At 37.0% G+C, this 20399-nt stretch overlaps 1 protein-coding gene across 4 annotated transcripts in view; it reads right to left on the bottom strand.

Moving 5' to 3' along the window:
• LOC143368935 (uncharacterized) overlaps window positions 1-20399 on the bottom strand; it is a 98690-nt gene that overhangs the window by 29973 nt on the left and 48318 nt on the right. The window contains exon 1 of one of the 4 annotated variants that reach the window (XM_076812173.1): window positions 19321-19382. The exons of the other annotated variants lie outside the window; for them this stretch is intronic. Within the exon in view, the coding sequence (XP_076668288.1) occupies window positions 19321-19357 (37 nt within the window). The 5' untranslated portion in view covers window positions 19358-19382. Of the gene's footprint in view, window positions 1-19320; window positions 19383-20399 lie in introns of those variants that run through there. 4 annotated transcript variants of the gene reach the window in all.

Genomic DNA, 20399 nt, shown 5'->3' on the forward strand with positions numbered 1-20399 from the left:
CACCTTTTACGTTTGAAATTTATTCCCTACAACGCCAAAATTTAAACGTTGAAGCAATTTTACCTACTGCTGAACTCAGAATTTTTCAAAGTCGATTCTCTCGAATTTGGCTGAAAAACGCGCCTTACCGCTTTAAGAAATTAATACCTTAGTGAAGACCTTCACGTACACTAAGTATCAAAATTTTCTGAAATTACCAAACCTGAAGGTCCCCTTGTTAGATTCGAGTTAGGGTCAGTTGGTCAGCATCGATTAACAAAACCGGCCATAGCTCTGTGAATTTTAAAGATACGGCAATGCAGTTTTGACAGTATATGTAGAAAAGAGTGAGGAATCTAATTATGCGTTTTATGCAAAAAGATGCATGCCTGAGTGACCTAAGGCCGTTCTTGTATCCAGCAGTTCGTAGAATTTCCCGTTAAAGCACGACTGCGCGGTCGGTAGAAAGGAATATGACACGCTGCCCGGTGTCAACAAGTGGGTGCAGCTGACAGACAACGTTACACGTTGAAGTTGAATGATCGGCGTAGGTGGCTTATTGTGGCTACTTGATAGGTGGGCGCCGGGGAATGCACGAGTGCGTAAGAGTGCGTGAGCGTTTCTATCGATTGTTACCTACCAGATAATGTATGCAATATGCGTGCCAAGGCTCACGAGTCACGCGTGATCCTTACAATCACGTGACGGTTATAATAGCTGGCCATCATTTCGTATCGTTCGTGTTCAGCCTCGTGCACGGCGATTCCTTAAGTACACAATCTTAAGCGACGCATACCCAGTGACCTTGCCGGCTCTCCCTTGAAACAAATATAATAAATTTCTCGCCACCGCGGCGAACCGCAGCGTGCGCGTCGCGAGCGAACCCCGACGCGTGTACAGATATCTCGCTGTCGCTGGTCGACGTAATAATTTAGCGTAGAAGATATGATCTCCTTTCTCCTTAATTCTTAACATCGCGCCGAGTCCTTCCTGGGTGAAATCTTTTTCCCATGCGATGGTTTATTTATCGTTTCGCCTGCAAGTGAATATTCAACAGCGCCCGGCTCGCTGGCGAGTTAGGGTCTGTACACCATCGGCTCGAAAACTTATTAATATTAGCCGGCTTCCTTATATTGTATCGATCGGGAACAACGTTGCCGGCCAATTTGCTCGCTCGACATCAATCACCTTGCCAGCTAAACAAAAGCTGTTTCCGCAACGCCTTCGGTATGCGGCGCTGTATGGATAATTTCGTGAGCGTTAAAGTTTGAAGCACCGGCCATTCCGGGCCTTGCCCCGCGATATATATGCAAATTTTCAGAAAACCGGTCGCAATTTACGGCCCGACGGCGTTGCCATTATTTGAGGAATAAAGCAATGACAAAAGTGCATGCCAGCATCGCCGTCTCTCCTTTTTGTGCAGCGAAACAATTTCTTTCGTTTCGAGTTTTGCGCAACGCCATGTGCCCCCCCGCGTTTGCTGAAAGGACTTCGTCACGGCTCGAGTAGAATACGTTATGCGTTATGTTCGATTCATAAGTCTGATTCCATAATTCAAGGGTCCTTGTAGAAAACACAGTAAGTGCCAAAAATCAAATTCTATATTATAGTATTAGCATTGGCACGTAAAACACTTTCCGATATTTTTTTTTTCATTTTGACACTTACAGTGTTTTCTACAAGGACTCTTCAATTATGTTTTATCAAATGTGTGTATCTATTTTACGTAGATTCATTTTATATCGTTGTCAGTAATGGAGGGTGGTATTGTGAAATACACTACCCTTTGTATAATGTGTACTCGCGTATGATGTACGAGTAAAAATTTAATTAAAAAAATTAAATTCAACCAAATTGAATTTCACGTCATAGCAGGATAAATTATTTAAAATGAAACAACCAATTATCCACGATAACTTTTAAGTTATGAAGCATTTAATGGATAAACTTTTATGGCTCAGGTGAATAAATACGATGGTGAGACATTTTGGAGCCTTCGGAGCCTGCATTGTTAATAGCGATGGAATTTGAATATATGGTGTTTTCTTTTGCGAAAATATTTCAAGTTTCTGCCAGTATTTCAACGACCTTCGTCGGGGATCTGATGACGCACTAATACTGTACAGGATACTTAAATGAAGGCTATCTATACAGGAGAGCTATTAAAATAAAACACCGAAAAGAAGATACTGTATCTTCATTTGCACGAAAAATTTACACAACCCGAGGATCGTTATTTCATTGAAAATAAACAGATTTATGCGAAGAGAATTTGATAGGAAAACTACTTTTGCTTATTCGAAAACTTTTATTCGAAATTAGTTCATAACTAGTAGAGTTTATTCGAAATTAGTTGATGAATATATTAATTTAATTTAATTAATTTTTTTTAAGTTTAAAAATATACAATCTCGCTTTTCATAGATACAAATTGTTACCGTTCATCCGAAGATACTTTTTATTTACTTATTTATCAATTTAATCAATTGGAATTGCAATTCATGAATATAATAAGCCTGTTAAATTATCTTATATAACTTCGTTAAATAATAAACAACGCACAAAGTAGGTTCTGTTTTATCTTTTTATCGCGAGTCGAACACAATGCTTGGAGCGGCGCGTAGAGCAGGATTTAATGCACTTTCACGGCGTTCGCGGTGTGAGATGCTTGCGCGAAGTAGGAAGTTCGTAATCGCTCGAAACAGTTGTAAGATCGTAGACCATCAGATACCGTGAATTTGACAAATGAACTAGCGGAATATACTATACAAGCATTTGCACACCAGAGAGCCTATTCCAGTCGAAACTGGAACGAAATTGTGGCTAATGCACAGAAGGGTTCTCATACAGCACAAACATTTACTATATTCCTCAAACAACGATAAGATAATTCAACTTGTACTTATCAGAATTCGCGAATCAGATCGGAGTTGGATTACAATCTTCGGATTACACTGTAGAATGTGTTAAAGCATAGGTATCGTATGCCTCAGATACTTTTGAACGACAAAAGACATCTGATCATAAATTAATTTGAGTTGGGAGATACTTCATTTTATCCACAGGAAATACAAAGGGAAATTTCTCTGGAAAGAATTCTTCATGCGATGAAATCGATACCCACTGGCGATTTATCATAAGATACTTAAGAGACGCAGTCACAAAAAAATTGTGTTCGACGTAAGACTCCATTTGTCCACGATATCTTTTTTTTTTTAAAATTTTTGGGAACGTATGCATCGTGTAAAAACAGGATTAAGTGTAACCCCTTAAGAGTGGCGCAGAAGAGATCCGGTGAAAGTGAACGAAAAATGATCTGATTATCCTGTGAAAGAGACCGATCGTGGCGAACACTTTCCTTAGTACGGTTGTATAGGTGTGTATTTGCGTGGCGACTTGAATGCGTGTCTCGTACCCAATTACACGGCAGTAGCGCGAACGAGCCTTCCTTCTTAGGGGGCAGTAAATAATGCAGTCGATCCTAATCACTCCTTGTTAGCACATCTTTCCGGGTCTCCCGACTTCTGTCTTCAATCGCTTTTACAAGATATATCCGTTACCTATGAACCGTGAATTTTCCTTGTTCCGGTTTATTGTGCGCGCGTTTTTCTTTCTCCACACATTGCGCGCTTCCTCAAGCCCAGAGTACACGTTTTCTACTGCACAATAGCAGAGCACACCGGCTGTAAATTTAACTGTGCTATTAACGAAAATTTCGATTCGTTCATAGATATGTCACGCAGTGGTTTAAAATGGGAGTCTAGCTAAGCAAACTATTTGTGTCATTATTTTTTCCTGTACGTATATATATACTTTAAAAGTATTTACTCAATTGTTATTTTTAATGTTATTTCTAGCTATTTAGGATTCTTTTTGCTTGTTTTTGTGTGTAAGTAAAAATACATAATATTTCCAGATTATAATAAATTTACAAATAAACAGATAAGTAGGTATTTAGAATATAAGTAGTGCGAAGCATTAGGAAGTGCTGTACTATTTAGTTTTTCTGGTAGTTTGATAAATTCATTAATAGAATTTAAGGGAAACCTTTCTTTGTTTTTGCAGACTACTGAGAAATTGATTTTTTTTTTAAAAAGATAATTATTTTGTTTTAACCTACTACCGAGGAATATCAAAAAGTAATTTGTCAACATTAACATCGGATGTTATTTCTCTATGGGCAAATCCTTCGCCCCAAATGAAGAAGCTACGGATTAAAATTAAGAATAAATTTTATAAGTTTGTACATATTTATACTATATATTTGTAATAATATTTCTTATCAAGTACCTATAATACGGACACAATCAGGTAATATTAACTTTTATCAAGAACACCTGTATTTTTACTTACACCCAAAAACAAGCGAATAATAATTATAAATAAACAGGAACAACATTAAAAATAATAAATGAGTAAATACTTTTAACGTGAGACAAAGATAATTTTGCTTAGCTGGAATCGCGTTTTAAACCCCTGTGCGTCACGCTGGGTACCGATCCAAGATTCATTTAGCGAAGAAAACATTGTTCTTCAGCCAGCAATGTCAGCATACATACCAAAGTAAACTGGTCAATGTTTCTTCTCTGTTTAAAGTAAAAATACGTTACAGATCAATGGCTTTTACGAAAAAAGGCAGGCGACGAGGAACAAGCTGATATTGGCGCGACGTAATAAATTCCAGGGGGTCCACGGCTCGAAAGAGCTGGCCGCGCGTCTTTCATGGTCAAGGTGACCAGTTTCGTGGTCAACGGGCACGATGGATTCTCATCGCCCACAGGATATCGCTTTGCAAGCGGATTTACGGCCATAATAAAACGACCATATCGCTTTCACGCGCAGATCCGATGAACGCGAGACTTTGAAAGTGTCGATGCACCGAAACCGCTAAAGAGAGTCGCGTAACCTCGAAGAAAGGGGCATAGAAGCCAGCAAAGTACTTCCCGACTGATATAACGTTCCTTCGCCATTTTCGCCAGGATTCTTGCCAATCGTTTAACAACTTCCTTGAAATCGCTCCGGTCGAAATACTCCGCTCGCAGGCGGTCGAATGTGCTGGCTTTTATACACAGCAGGTTCCACTAAGACAGTAACTGCTAGGAAATTAAAAATAAGGTGCTACAAGCAGAAGAAGAACTGAATGCGCCTGGAATGGCAAGAAAGGCAGGGTGTATCATGGAAAAATCAATGGAAAATACTGACATAAAGAAACGAAGGAAGCGACTGTTTTCTATTGCATTTCTTATTGACTTCGGTTGCCAGGGGTAGTAAGTCTTCACGGAAAATACTAGTTTATTCGATACTGATATTTAAAGGTATTGATACTTTTCCACCGATACACGAGTCGTATCGATACGTCTATTCCGATCCAAGCAACGAGTACAAGTACCGATACCATGGTAGTATCGAATCAACCCTACCTGGAACTCTTTAGAATCTTGAAATTTTTAAATTTTGAATGTTTGTTGATTTGCATGCAGGATTACTCAGGATTACACGGATCTAATAGACGACACTAACTTCTTCAGTATATAACGATATCATTAAACAGTCTTAAGATTGCTAAAACTCTGAATATTCTCAAGGCTTTATTTCTCAAGCGTATTTTAGTCTTAACACAGTGTCAAACTATAATTATTCACAAAAGTATCCGCCCAACCCGTGCGTATAACATGTTTTACTTATTTAAGTAATGTTAAATTCAAAATTATCCATTAAAGGTTACAATGGTATAAACCTTGATTAATCTACCAAAGAAATTTTGCTAGAAGAATGCAGCAAGATAAGCTCAAATTTCAGAGAAAATTAGTCGAATCTACGCGTACCTAATAGATTAAAGCGAAGAATATTAACTCAATGTGTAAATTAAATATTGAATTTAGGCAAATATTTTTTAGCACGGTTATTGCTACTTCCACGATTAATAACACTTTTTTAAATAAATTCTGTCCAATTTTTCAATGGAGTACACCCAAAAACAAAAGTAGTTTATTAATATAAATTAGAATTGCGAATTCTCACTTTGAAATCGATTTCATATGTAAAATATGCTTTCCAAAGTATGCTTGATTTGATGAAGAAATTTGCAAGGAAGCTTGTTGAAGTCCCATCACTAGCCAGGTCTGCGTCGGTCTTGGCACTGACATCATCGGTTAGGATCGAACAGTGCGCGTCTTTGGAAGCGATTTTCCCTCAACTATCTCCTATCGCGGTGAACGCGAAGGATAGTCGCAGATGAATAATTCTCCGACGAGGGGAAGGAAAAATATTCCGTTTCGCTTGAGGCGCGGAGAAAGCGGTTGGTTCGCGTTCGCGGTTCTTTCCGAGCTGATCCAAAGCCGTCTGCGACCGGTAATTGAGGAACTCATCATCGGCGCTCGTTTCGTCCCTCGACTTCCATACGCGATGATCTACGATCGAGCGTTGGCGAATTGCAACCGGGATAAATGGATGCGTACGCATGAATATTCATCGTTCATCCCGCTGACTAAATTGTGACGCGTTGATCGCTGAGGGTCGCGAACCCGTTAATTGTGGACTGATGACTTTGAATATTGATACGTAGGTATTGTCGCTGCGCGTGGTAATTATTTTGGGTACGATCGGAATTATGGGTATGTTTGCTGTTATTGCGCTACTGCAAGTCATTGCTGGCATTCCGAAGCGCAATACCGTAAGCATTAATGAATAAATAGAAATGACCTAAAGCGAAAATAAATTTACAAAAATAACTAAACAAAATAAGTTTCAGCGTGTAATATCGTCTTTATATTTGGAACACGCATAATAATACGTAGACGTAACGCTATGGTTCATTCTTAAATCAAAATATAATTCTAAAATATATTTCTAAAGGGGAACAGTAAGATGAATGTCCCAATTTCTGCTCATTTAAGAGGTTACTTGTCATAAAGAAGGTGTAAAAAATTTGTTTGTGATCAAAATTTGCGGAGTAATTGATTAATTCTTTAATAATAAATCAACCAATTCAAAAACTATTGAAGAAAGATATTTCAAGATGTTAAACTATTTGTAATTTATAATTAAATATATAATCCTCTAAATGTCCGTAATTCTGCTCATGAAAAATAGCGATGTATGTATTGCCCCAAGCTCGTGCAACACTCGCGTAAATGTTTAAATAATTTAGAATTATTTTGTTGCAACTATAGTACTATAGACTAACTATAATTAATTCTAATCCTGCAGTATTTCATATATAATCATACGGTTTCGAAGTGAAAATTAGCAAGACATGAATTTCACTAATTTCTCGTATTTCATAAATAAATAAGCCAGTTCATAAAAATATGTTTTCTTACTATCAAATACAAAAAATATTTTGCGAGGAAGAATCTCTCATATGTAGCACCTACTCCCCTTGATATTACCTGTAAAAACAGGTCATATCACATAGTTTCCATGTTTTAAAATTTTCCCCACTCAGAATTGTTAACTTCGTGAATAATTCCTATTCATTAACACTTAATCGCATCTTTTCTTCTAGAACTATTTAATAATATCCCCGAGCATGTATACCTACTCTGTTTCCCATGAGAAAAGTGCAGCACGATGAAGGATTTGAAATTTACCACTGTGCTTTCGTCGACTCGTTCAACTTCCCGCTCCGCTTTCTCTTATTACAATAGAATCTTTAGGTTCTTTATGTCTTCATAATTTTCGAGACAAATTGCTATTTGCAACGGCCGTCGATCATGGATATTTCGCAATCCTTTGTAGCTACGTAAATGGTTTCCACTTTACACCAATTTCCGGGTTAAAGTTTTACAAATTATTTTGTGACGTTTACAAGACACGCCAAGTGTTTGTGGAAACTTCAGCATTCAGACTTCGTGTGTTATATTTTCATGTTCTTTAATATCCATGTTCTTTAATATCTGTTAGGATTCGGTGAAGATTTCCTAGTTTTCCTGGTGCCATATCGAGCCACTAAAGTGATACTTCACATACTGACCGTTACAAATCACGCGTCCAAGTTAACCAGCTGGAGAATGTTTCTTTTCCATTTATGTTGGACGTTACGATTGCACGGACGAATACGCGGATATCAGCGGCGAAAGGACGCGTTCGGTTCTGTTACTCGCCGTACTTGTATTTACAGGAAGCCTCAATGAGTTATAAAAGGATTAATCACCTGCGGAAACGTCACTGATAGATGCAACTGGCGTTAAATCAATGTTTCCCTACAAACTGTAATATCACAATAATGTACAGCCACCTACCACTTTCAAATGAAATTGTTATGGTGACAAACGCCCACCAAACTCGTAGAAAAATTGAATGAATGTAGTATTTGATTTTTCTGATGCAGGTTTTCTAATAGTTACCATTTTTACTAAACTTTGAAAGGCTCCACCAAGGCAAATTTTGGATTACGTTAAGAGAAACGTTCCTTTCGTTTATGACGATAATTATTACTTTCCAATATGGAGGTACAAAAATAGATATCTGCAACTTTCACGCATCGCTATGTATATTAAAATAATATTTGATGAAATTAATAGATTGGACATTGGGATTATTTAGCTACATGCAGTGCCCACATTTCTTTGCATTTTCTCCGTTATTTGAAGATGGAAAATGTTGACAAGCCGTAACGAATGAAAACGTTTGGAAATATTGTACTTTTGATGGGCAATATGTTCTCTGAATTGAATATCAAAATGAGGAAGATTTGTCGATTTCCCATTAACTCGATGCTTGCGACAGGTAACATTCAGCCCTTCATTTTGGTACCCAATTTTACGAAATTAATCATGCACAGCGCACGTGTAATATAGGAAGAGCACAATAAAGCTGAGTCTAGTAGGAAGTTAATTTAAATTACGTTACAGCTCAATGATGACTCCTCATCATTATGCTTCAGCGCAACGACGATCATAAAATTAATTTTGATATTGTGTGCCTAACTCTAATTGGATTTCAACAGATTGCGAACACGTCCATTAATCAAAAGCCATTCAAACTTTTGCATCTTTTGGCACGTTCAATATTCTAAGGTCACGCAACGTTTATGCAACAGATAATACTTGACCCTTATCCGACAGAAACTCTAATGTTCATAAAGGATTCTGACTAGAAGAAAACACCTACTTAGCATATTTCGTATGACATTGCGCGATGAAGAAATCTGTTACGATAGAGAAGGAAGATTTAAGGGGATGTTTAAAAACATTAGAGCGATATAAAAGAGTGCATAACTAAACACATATGTTTTGGTCAGTTTATAGCATTACACCAACGCTATAAGATACAGTATTTTAAGTTTTATAAATAGGTACATACACTACTGGAAATAGTTATTGCATCACTCGAATAATTAGCGCGTAGAATTCACTTCCACCTCATTTAGTATTAGTATTCGGAAAGTACTTTTGCGCGATTGTGGACTTGACATAGGCACAGTGCGCGATATCTTCGTCAAAATAAGTTGAATACCAAGTATGTACTTTATCAATCAAATAGGCATAACCCCTTAAGGGGGTACATGGGTATTTCGGGGTCAAAAAATTTCCTTTCGGTTGGTTATGGTAGCCACAAGTCTTAGAAGTATTTTAAAACAGAATTCATTGGAAAATTCGAAAAATTGCGAGAGTTACAGAGTAAAAAGTAACGGACGGACCAAAACTATGTTTCTTAAAATGGTGAACATCGTAACTCGAGAACGGATCGATATTTGTTGTTGAAATTTTAACTGAACCTACAAAACACTTTTCTGCACAATGTGGAACTCGCTCGCTAAGATCGCATAATTTTAACAACATTTAAGACAACATTTATCACAGAATTACTTTAGTAAAATCCTTCAAACTTGATATTTGTTGTATAACTCCGTGAATTTTTATTAAAATTTTTCGACCGAGTTCCACATAGATACTCATATACAGCGATTTTACTTTTAAATGAGTCGATCAATCTGAATCGTGTTCACCACATGGAGGCGCGCATTGCTCAAGCATTCACTTTGACGTCTTGTATATTAATTAATTTTTAATATTTTGTGAACATTCTTATTTGAAAATACGTCTTATATCCCTAAGAAAGAATTATTAAGAGAGCAAATGGTTTAAGTTATTACTGGCTCTACAATCTAGCGCAAAAGCAACCGTTGATTTTATCCGTCTAATACCCATGTACCCCCCTAAAGGTTAATGTGTCCTACTTCTCTGTATATCTTGAAAACTATAGTAGATATAAAAGAATTGTTACAATGAAAATTTAACGGCTTTTAATACCCAATAAAACTATGTAATCGAATTGTTTAAAACTTGTAGTAACGAACGTTTTTCAATTTAAACTACAAACTTCTAACAATTACGTTGCACAGTTTTATAAAGTACTAGCTGACCCGTTACCCGGCTTCACGCGGGAATTATTTATGGCGTTTAAAAAATAAAACAGCACAAACAAACAAAAAATAAATTGCCTATAATCTAATCTAGGACGCATGTAATGTATATTCAAAATTTCATTGAAATCCGTTCAGCCATTTAGGCGTGAAAGAAGGACGAACAAACAGACAACGTTTCACTTTTATGTATTAGTAAGGCTAAAAAGCCGTTAAGTTTTCATTACAATACTTTTTTTATTTCTACCATAGTTTTCAAGATATACAGGAAAGTAGGTAATCACACATTAACCTTTAAGGGGTGTTTTCACCCCGAGGAACAAAAAATGGGCACCATCGAAAAATTTCCCAAAACTTCTATCGATGCCCTCTACAATTCTGCATCCTTTCAAACAAAAATTGGAATGTTCGGGTGACCGAACTTCCCTCGTAAGTACCTACCTACCGAAAAATACTTAGTGGAAGAAGTAGATATGTCCTGAAAGAATACCCTACGGCAGGATACCTTCAAGAAGATCGCTTTAGGTCAGGTTAGTCATTATATCTCTGCAAGGCACAGTAACGCACTTAACGAGCCTGGCGATGAGGCGGAAGACGCGCCGTGGAAAACAGTGACCCGAATAATTCGCCGATTTCTCCGTTTCAGTGTTCTCCCGACGGGGCGATCGAAAAGGTGAGTGATACTTGACAAAGTAGCCGTTACAAATAGCGCGTCCTTATTTACGTTAGTTGACCAGCGGGAGAATGTCTTACCTGCCATTTTCGTCGGTCGACCGAGTGGTCAGTCGGGCTCGCGAACGTGCATCTGATCCTGACATAAGCCGTGCAAGGAGGTCGGCGAAAGAGACACCAGCGGCGACGTTACTTCACCATGATCGGATCGCTTAAAAGGTGCGAGATATGAGGAACTCGCTTTACCCGGCATCCGTAGAAACCTCGGTGCCCGCCATTCTTTCCTACCCCCTTTACCAGTTCCTTTTTCACCTTTTTCTTCCCGTCGCTCTCGACAGAAGCGTTGACACAACCGGGTTTCAAACGTGTTTTTCACCTTATCCATTTGCATCCGAGACGTTACACGTGCGAGCGATTGGTAAACTTAAAGGGAACGAATGCTTTGTGTTTGCACCCCAATAATTTTATTCCCTACCGTTCTTCGAATTGACGAGACCAATGGTAAATAGAGCAGCCTTTAACGTTGACCTTGTTTACGAGACTTTATTAAACCTTGCACGTGTTATTTGTTAGATATTTTTTGTTTGCAAAGGGCGTTCAAGTGGAGGGTGCAGTAAAAGTCAGTTGCTTGAATAAAATTTTCAACGTGGCGTTTTGAAAGTAGTGGAACAAAGCTTATGGAAGTGATTAGATTCGTAATGGTATGAGTGATAGGAAATGGTAGGAAACTGAAATTGTTTCCTCCTCCCTCTCTGTACGCACGCGCGGAATGAAAGTCAACAGAGCGCGCAATTTATTGCTGTGGTTAACTCACGTTTGCCATACATTGTATTTTGAAGAAACAACACAAGGGAAGATCCCGGAACCGGAAATTAAAAAAATTCTGAAATTTTGTGAATACGTAGGGGATTTCCTCCTGATTACAACGCAATTTTTGTTTGCTGCTCAAATTCACTCGTTCGGGGTGAAATTAACCCCTAAAAATTCGGCTATTTTCCGATTTTGTGTTATATCTCGCGAACTGTAAGAGATAGAAACAAAGTTTCAAGATAAAAATTACTTCGGTTAATTAAATTTAGCATTTGGTGAAAAAAAACTTATTTTACAGATCGCGAGTTATAACACAAAATTGGAAAATAACCGGATTTTCAGGAGACAATTCCGTCCCCTTAGAGTGAATTTAGGCAGCAAACAAAAAATGCGTTGTAATCAGGAAGAAATCACCTACATATTCGCAAAGTTTCAGAATTTTTTGAATTTTCAGATTCGGGATGTTCCCTTGCTAAACTAATGTACCTACTTACGTGTATTTCGAATAGATGTTGATAACTTTAAATAGCATGACTCACGAAGAAAATTCGAATCAGGAAATCAGAATAGCATTTGGGAAATGAAACTTTCTGAAAAATTATCTGATTTATTAAAAAATGGCCCAAAATGATATTGAAATTGAAGTTTCACGCAAACGCAGAAGTGAGTCGTGCTCGTGCGAATGGAGAAAGGCCAGAAGTGCGCACCTACTGAGAATTAAGTGGAGAACGATTTCGTAGAGGTTGCAAGTGATTTTGCAAAACCGTAGAACGACTGTGAGACGTGCGTCGAATGAGTGTCGTACGAGCGCACCCACGATTTGCACACGTTAAGCTCGTTAGCCTGGCATTTGGCTCGTTTTCGAAATTGCTCCGACTGGTAATCGCGAGGTGTTGTACCTTTCGAAAGTACCCATGCACAATTAAGTGGAAAAAGGATAGAGGCATCGAAATCCTAAGAATCTCTGGTATTTAATTAAGCAGTCACCTTTGCAAATTAGTTCCTAAGCGCAATGGGATTTTTGAGAAGTTCTCCACTATTTCTGATTTCATTTTATGGCTAACGATTGCCATTACAAGACGAAGGTATGCTTCTTTTAAGGGGAAATATACACCTACGAATAGAAATATCAGGTTGAAATTTGTCAACTTTTTTCCATTGAAAATACTTTTTAATTGAAAATTCTTAATAAATTTAATTTGGAAATTAAAAAGATTGAATATGTGAGGCAGTTTTTTTGCAAAACAGCTTCCGCGGTAACCAAAATATCTGCGATAGATTTTATCCGAAACAAGAAAAAAAAATTCTCTTAAAGTCGCTTTTAAAAACATCAGTTTTTTGCAAAATTGCATTTGAATACAGATGTGTGATTTTGCAGTAAAAAATCATCCTTTTTCAGTTGTTAAAAAATGAAGTGTAACTTATAAAAAAAATCCTACCACAAAAACTGAATAATTCTATCAAACACCTCAGTTCCAAATTTTAACTGAATCAGTCCACTAGATACCGAGAAATATTGGTTACTGTTTGCCCGAATACCATTTTGAGAAAAACGACATTACATATTCAATCGTCTGAGTTTTCGAATTAAATTCACACAGCTATTAAAGTGTGTATTTCAAGACTCACATACAGATTTTCCAATTAAAAAATATTTTCAATGGAAAACAATTGTCAAAGTTCGCCCTGATTTTTCTACTCGTAATTAAGAGCATCTTTTAAACACCTGCCCTTTCTTATTTATGCATCTCTTTTTCTCTACCCTCTATGTTCATTTGTTATTGTATACCTCATCCTTTATTTCTTTCAAATTTAGATTGCAATTTAAACGTCCGTCCCTCACGTTACGTGAGTGGAAGTGAATAATAAATACGTTTACTCAACTGTGAATTGATATTCCGTACCTACTTGCATTATTTGTTACGAAATCTTTGGTAATTGTGTGATTTATAAAAAGTATCTATAATTACGGCTTAATTAAATAATAACTTCAAATTGTTTAAGCTCGAAGAAAGGAGTATGAATATTATGATAACAAAGAACACCCAGCATGGCTTGTTATTAGAAAATTCTTCGTTTGCTGCGGTGGTTTGCCTTTTACGAACACAGCGAACCTCTACAGGGAAAACCGGAAAAGCGAAAGGAACCGTTGCAACGCCTCGAAAGTATTTCTGGCATTTAATTAAGAATCATTTTGCAAATGCCTCGTTAAGGAAGACATGTTATTAGGAAGCCTTCCACGGTTTACGTTTGATCACCTTCTATGATCAGAAAGAATTCGAACAACCGGTATAACTGATGCGTTATTCCCCAGACGTGAAACGACTTTTCCTTGGGAAATACGAATCGCAGGTGAAACGTAGGTACGTACAAACGAAAGTGCGTTTGAGTCTACCTATTATTCTATGTCATCCGTGGAAAAACATATTTATTCATATTTCATTATCCGCTATAGAATTCCCTTCTATTGAGTTTTCGAAGGATTTATGTGCCGAGAAAGGTATAGAAGGATTTATTATTCTAGTCCATTCTAGTGGTATTACATACGAAATTTCAGTAACGGCATTGCATACGAATGATTAATACTTATGCACGTATAAGTCAAGGTAAAGATTGCAAGATACAAACGTTAGATAGTCGATTATACTCTGAACCAGATGATTTGATCGCGTCTATTACCGTACGCACTTGTTACGCATAATTATATTAAATTGCTGGACAGTGGTTCGGTCGAATAAGGAAATCTTGATGAACGTGTAGGTACATTACAGCTGACATTGATAGACCGGAAAGTTCATTAAATTTTGCTTACATGTCGCCTTGTACAATTACTGGGTACGTGAAATAAAAATAATCTCTTGCTTGGAGGTATCGTTGTTGTGTACGTTTAAGGAATGGAGCCTAAATCTTTTTTTTACGATCATGTGTAAATATTGTACGCGAAAATATCAGCTAAATTTCTTCAACTTGGGGATTAAGTTGAACTTAACGTGTCTATTTTACAAAAAATACAATAATAGGAGAGTGATGGTCTGATAATAGGTAGTGGTAGGATTGTTAAACTGATTGGAAACAGAGTGCTACGAAAACTATTCTGAGTTCTCCTTTCAAATTAACTGATTCCTAAATGCTTCTGAAGATTAACTGAACTGACTCCTGGGAACCTCGGTGTTTCATATATTACGGTAGATTAACCCCTTGACGACCAACTGCGTTTCTCTTACAGACCCTGCATTTCTCACACATCGATCTTATCAGTACCATGTACGAACCTTTGACACTGTTGTTCCTCTATTTATATAAACGGAGAATTGTTTAAGGTATTATACAACACGATTAATTTCTGAGGCAAGTTATTTGCCTCTGCCTGTGCAGTGAAATTTTAATTTCGCAGCATTGGTCGTCAAGGGGTTGAAACTACAGTTTTCTAACTATTTTTCTGATAAAATATTCTTTCATTTTAGGGCTTTTCTAGAGACAATCATTTTTCTATGCCGCTTTCTGTGCTCCTGGCTGGATAGAATTTTAACAAGAATACGGAGTTTCCAGGACTTGAATCATCTAGCTATTTAGAATCGGTTCTAAGTAACTACTAAATTAATATTGCATATATGAATATATTGCTAAAATCCTGGCAGTGTTTCAATGTTATGAATGTTAATATAATATAAAGCAATATAAAATGGCACGAAAATCTACAGAGTTTACCCATGTTTTTCATGATAGATTGCCCTCATCTTGGTTCGCTTAACACTCTCCCCAACCCCTTGCATATCTTGCATTTCATGAGCTTGAACGATGCACTAAGTAGGTTGTAAACATTATCGATTAGCAAAGATTTGAACTGAATTCCAACGTAATAACCTTGTTCCATATGTCTTTTTAATTTTCATTCCGTCGTCGTATTTCCTATTTTACATATTCGCGCGTCCACCAACGACATCTAATTACACGGTCGATATTTCACCTTCTGTCTAACCAGTCGTTGGGAAGGTTTAAATGACTATATCCTGTAACGATCGTAGCAAATCCTTTTACTTCGCAATGTGTCGTATACATGTAAATAGAATATAATTAGGCAATCATTTTAAAGAGTAACAACTATGGAAAATCATACTATTTTAGCAATAAGAATCGAATTTCTTACAATAAAGCTGGTAGATAAAAATTCGATTGAATTATTGTTCTGATTTTTTACATTTGCAACCTAAATTAAGATACTTTTGCAAACAGTTGGTATATAACCCTAAGAAAATGGTTTAGTTTCTGTATATTCTGAAACCGATAATTGTGATGAAGTATGGAAGATGTTACAATAAGAATTCGTAACTGTTCTTTTTCTGCTAAGTATATCTTGCAGTCCCAGCACGCTTTTCGGCAATTTCGATGTTAATGACGCGACTTACTTTGCAATTGCGTCGAAGTGTATTCGGATGCATTTAAAGAGGCACTTTCTAACTTGAACACAGACTGCGTTTTGTATCACAACACACAACTTATACTCCTTAAACAGCAGCTCATTATTTACCTTCATGTCAATAAATTCGTAACACTTAAGCCGGGATTCCACCGGCAAGCTAAGCTAAGCTAAGCTATGCTATGCGATTCTATGTTTTAACGTAGCTTTTAGTGAAAATGGTTCCATAAGAAGGTATTGAAACTATTTTTTTTTAAACGTAGCATGGCATAGCATAACGTAGCATAGCATAGCATAGCATAGCATAGCATAGCATAGCATAGCATAGCATAGCATAGCATAGCATAGCATAGCATAGCATAGCATAGCATAGCATAGCATAGCATAGCATAGCATAGCATAGCATAGCATAGCATAGCATAGCATAGCATAGCATAGCATAACTTAGCATAGCATAGCATAGCATAGCATAGCATAGCATAGCATAGCATAGCATAGCATAGCATAGCATAGCATAGCATAGCATAGCATAGCATAGCATAGCATAGCATAGCATAGCATAGCATAGCATAGCATAGCATAGCATAGCATAGCATAGCATAGCATAGCATAGCATAGCATAGCATAGCATAGCATAGCATAGCATAGCATAGCATAGCATAGCATAGCATAGCATAGCATAGCATAGCATAGCATAGCATAGCATAGCATAGCATAGCATAGCATAGCATAGCATAGCATAGCATAGCATAGCATAGCATAGCATAGCATAGCATAGCATAGCATAGCATAGCATAGCATAGCATAGCATAGCATAGCATAGCATAGCATAGCATAGCATAGCATAGCATAGCATAGCATAGCATAGCATAGCATAGCATAGCATAACTTAGCATAGCATAGCATAGCATAGCATAACATAGCACAGCATAGCATAGCATAGCATAGCATAGCATAGCATAGCATAGCATAGCATAGCATAGCACAGCATAGCACAGCATAGCATAGCATAGCATAGCATAGCATAGCATAACATAGCATCCCGGTGGATTCCCGGCTGTAATCTTTAGCACACCAAAAGTCATTTAAAACAAAATCCATTTATAAGTCACAATTGACTAAATTATGAAGAAAGATCATTGACGTTTTATTCACTTTGCGTCTATGTCCTTCATCGTTGACCTTGGAAATTAATATCATTCATATAAACTACACGAAGATGATGATTCAGACATGCAGCATAATTTCAGCAAAAAGAAAGGGGCGAAAGATCGCAGTCCCACCGAAAGTTGACTCCCATTAATACCCACGTGATTAATTCAACCAGATCCACAGAAATATCGCAGGCTTCTACAACGAGCCGATGAATAACGGCACCAATCAAGATCAGCGCCGGAGCTTCGCGGGTTTTACGAGGCGAGCAGCTGATAGCTACGCACAGGCGTCATACTCTGATTAGCTCGTCGACTTCTCTTTATGCTCTCCGTCGGATCGAGCTTGTAAAGCGTGGAGCCGCGTGTAAACACGCCCGTTGCAGCGGTGCGTGTGCACCATCGTACGGACAAGCGCGTAAACGACCACCAGTTGCATCAGCCACGAATAATATTATAAAGCCGACGTGTAACGTGTGGAGAGAGCGATGAGTCGCGGGCACGTAATCATGTTTAAACGAATTGAAATGGAATTCTGGAGTAGTTGCGTGCAGCGCGGTTCGCTGGTGCCGGTAATCGGCCAGCAATTGCGCAAGCATTTTTCAAACCGTCCACTTATTCGTTCAGCCGAGTGCTCCGTTCGATGGGCATCGCGTTCGAAATCCGTAATACGTATTAATTCCACCAGCCGACTACCGCCGCACGCGCTTTCCGCACATTCGACATCGACACCTTCTCCGCGATCTATTGTCAGTTGAAAGCTAGAAGAACCATTTAGCGGGGCTCATTGAGCCGCATTATCGCTGTCAATCAAGCTTGTGAATTGTGTAACGAGGATAAACGGTCAGAAGTCTGTGCCTCGAAAGGAACCGAAGCTATCCTCTTCATAGATGCTAAGGGTTTAGAAGAGAATGCCGCGGCTCCAGAGAGCCGTGTAATTCACGGGACTGCGTGCACGCGAGATCATACCGTCTTTTATGATAGCAATTTATGAATGATAATTGTCGCACATTGACATTTAGTGTTGCACCGAGATGAAGCTCCTTGGAGTACCCGAGCTCTCGCCTGTACCACTGATGAGTTTCGGTGATAGGGGTACAAACCTTTGTTATCGCTCTTGGCCATTAATGCCGCATAGTGTTCCTTCCCGAGAAATTTTATAATTGCTTATTTCTTATTTCTCGAGGAATATTGTGATTTCTCGAGAAACTTACGTCTAGGAAAAGTATTATAAGTTGTATTTATTAGCGTAAATGAATTTTCAATTAGTTCAAATTGTGTGTTACCAGTTAATCGCGAACGTATAAACACATCTACAATTTATAATACGTCTTATTAATAACATTAGAATCTATATGAATTGCAATAGAAAATCGCAGTAATTCGAAGATTCGACATTATTAACTGCTGAAGGTGCTCTTAAATTCTTATTTAAAAATTTAGAAAAATTGTACATTGAATTAAGTAGCTAATGAGTTTCTTGTGGCTATCAAAGAAGAAATATAGAAAAAAGGAGAAAGTATTGATTATTGTATCCGTTATAAAATTTTTGCATGATTCAGAATTTCTTCAAAAAGAGTCAAAAGGCGTATTTTTTCAGTAACTAAATTGATTTAGAGTAGATACAATTATATATATTTATCTGATTTCAATAGAGGTTAACAGTAGTTTGGGTAATAAGAATTTAGCAACAAGTGCAATAAATAGTAAAGTAGGCATTACGAAAAATAAGTACAATAAAGTGAATAGATTTCTATAATATAAAGGTGTTGAACCAATTTTTGAAAACTCTGCTTTCGTAATATTTTAATCGTGTTAACGAGAGATCCTTTCGTAACTACGCCCGTGCTATTAATTAAATGTTACAGCCTGGAGTATATTTATAAACGAACCAATAAACCACTAGTAAATAAGTATCATACCTGTATAACCAGTGCTGGTACTCCAACTGTAAATCATTCCATTAATAAAAAAAACTTTGTATCCTTACCTGCAACAAATAAAAATATGCGCACATTAATTATGTGGAAAAGTGGACAAAAAATTTATGAAAATTGCGAAACCGCATAATAAAATTATTGAACCCTGAACACGACTTATGAAGACCGTTCCTGTTTTAAGATAGAGTATGGCAAAAGTTCACTCTAAAATTCGCTGGAATTTTGTGGCTGACTGGGGAATAACATTAGCTCTTAATTAGTAGAATAATAAGTACAAATTTAAACTTCGAAATAGAAAGTGTAGTTGTAATGAATAAGATAATAATTCATAGACAGATCCTCAATAAGAAAAAAGTGTAATGAATAAGATAATAGTAATAATATCCCTTTAAGTTCTATTGAGATTGATGGCGCATCTCCGTGCATGTGAAAAAATGATCACGATTGCTAAAGTGCCCCCGCAAAACAATTTTTAAAAATGAGAATAAATTTAACTTTTCTTTTAGCAATACTCCGCGATTTATTCTTCTCAGAATACTATATTTATATAGTATATTTAGAGTAAAGGTACCAGTAGTTGACCATGTATCAGTAGTTGACAACTTTTCAGAAAAACGTGAAAAATAAGGTTCTTAGAAGTGGTGAACTGTGGGTATTACGAGTCGCGGCGCGCTGTTGAAAAGAGATAGTTGCACTTCTAAAAACCTTATTTTTCACGTTCCTCTGAAAAGTTGTCAACTACTGATACATGGTTAACTACTGGCACTTTTACTCTAGATAGTATTACAATACTATATTTATATAGTATTACAATACTGTATTTATATAGTATTACAATACTGTATTTATATAGTATTACAATACTGTATTTATATAGTATTACAATACTGTATTTATATAGTATTACAACACTATATTTAAATAGTATTACAACACTATATTTATATAGTATTACAACACTATATTTATATAGTATTACAATAATATATTTATATAGTATTACAATAATATATTTATACAGTATTCTTCTGTGTAAAAGTTTGAAAGATTATATGTCACCT

This window comes from Andrena cerasifolii, chromosome 5 (assembly GCF_050908995.1).
Source record: "Andrena cerasifolii isolate SP2316 chromosome 5, iyAndCera1_principal, whole genome shotgun sequence".
Taxonomy (NCBI): Eukaryota; Metazoa; Arthropoda; class Insecta; order Hymenoptera; family Andrenidae; genus Andrena; species Andrena cerasifolii.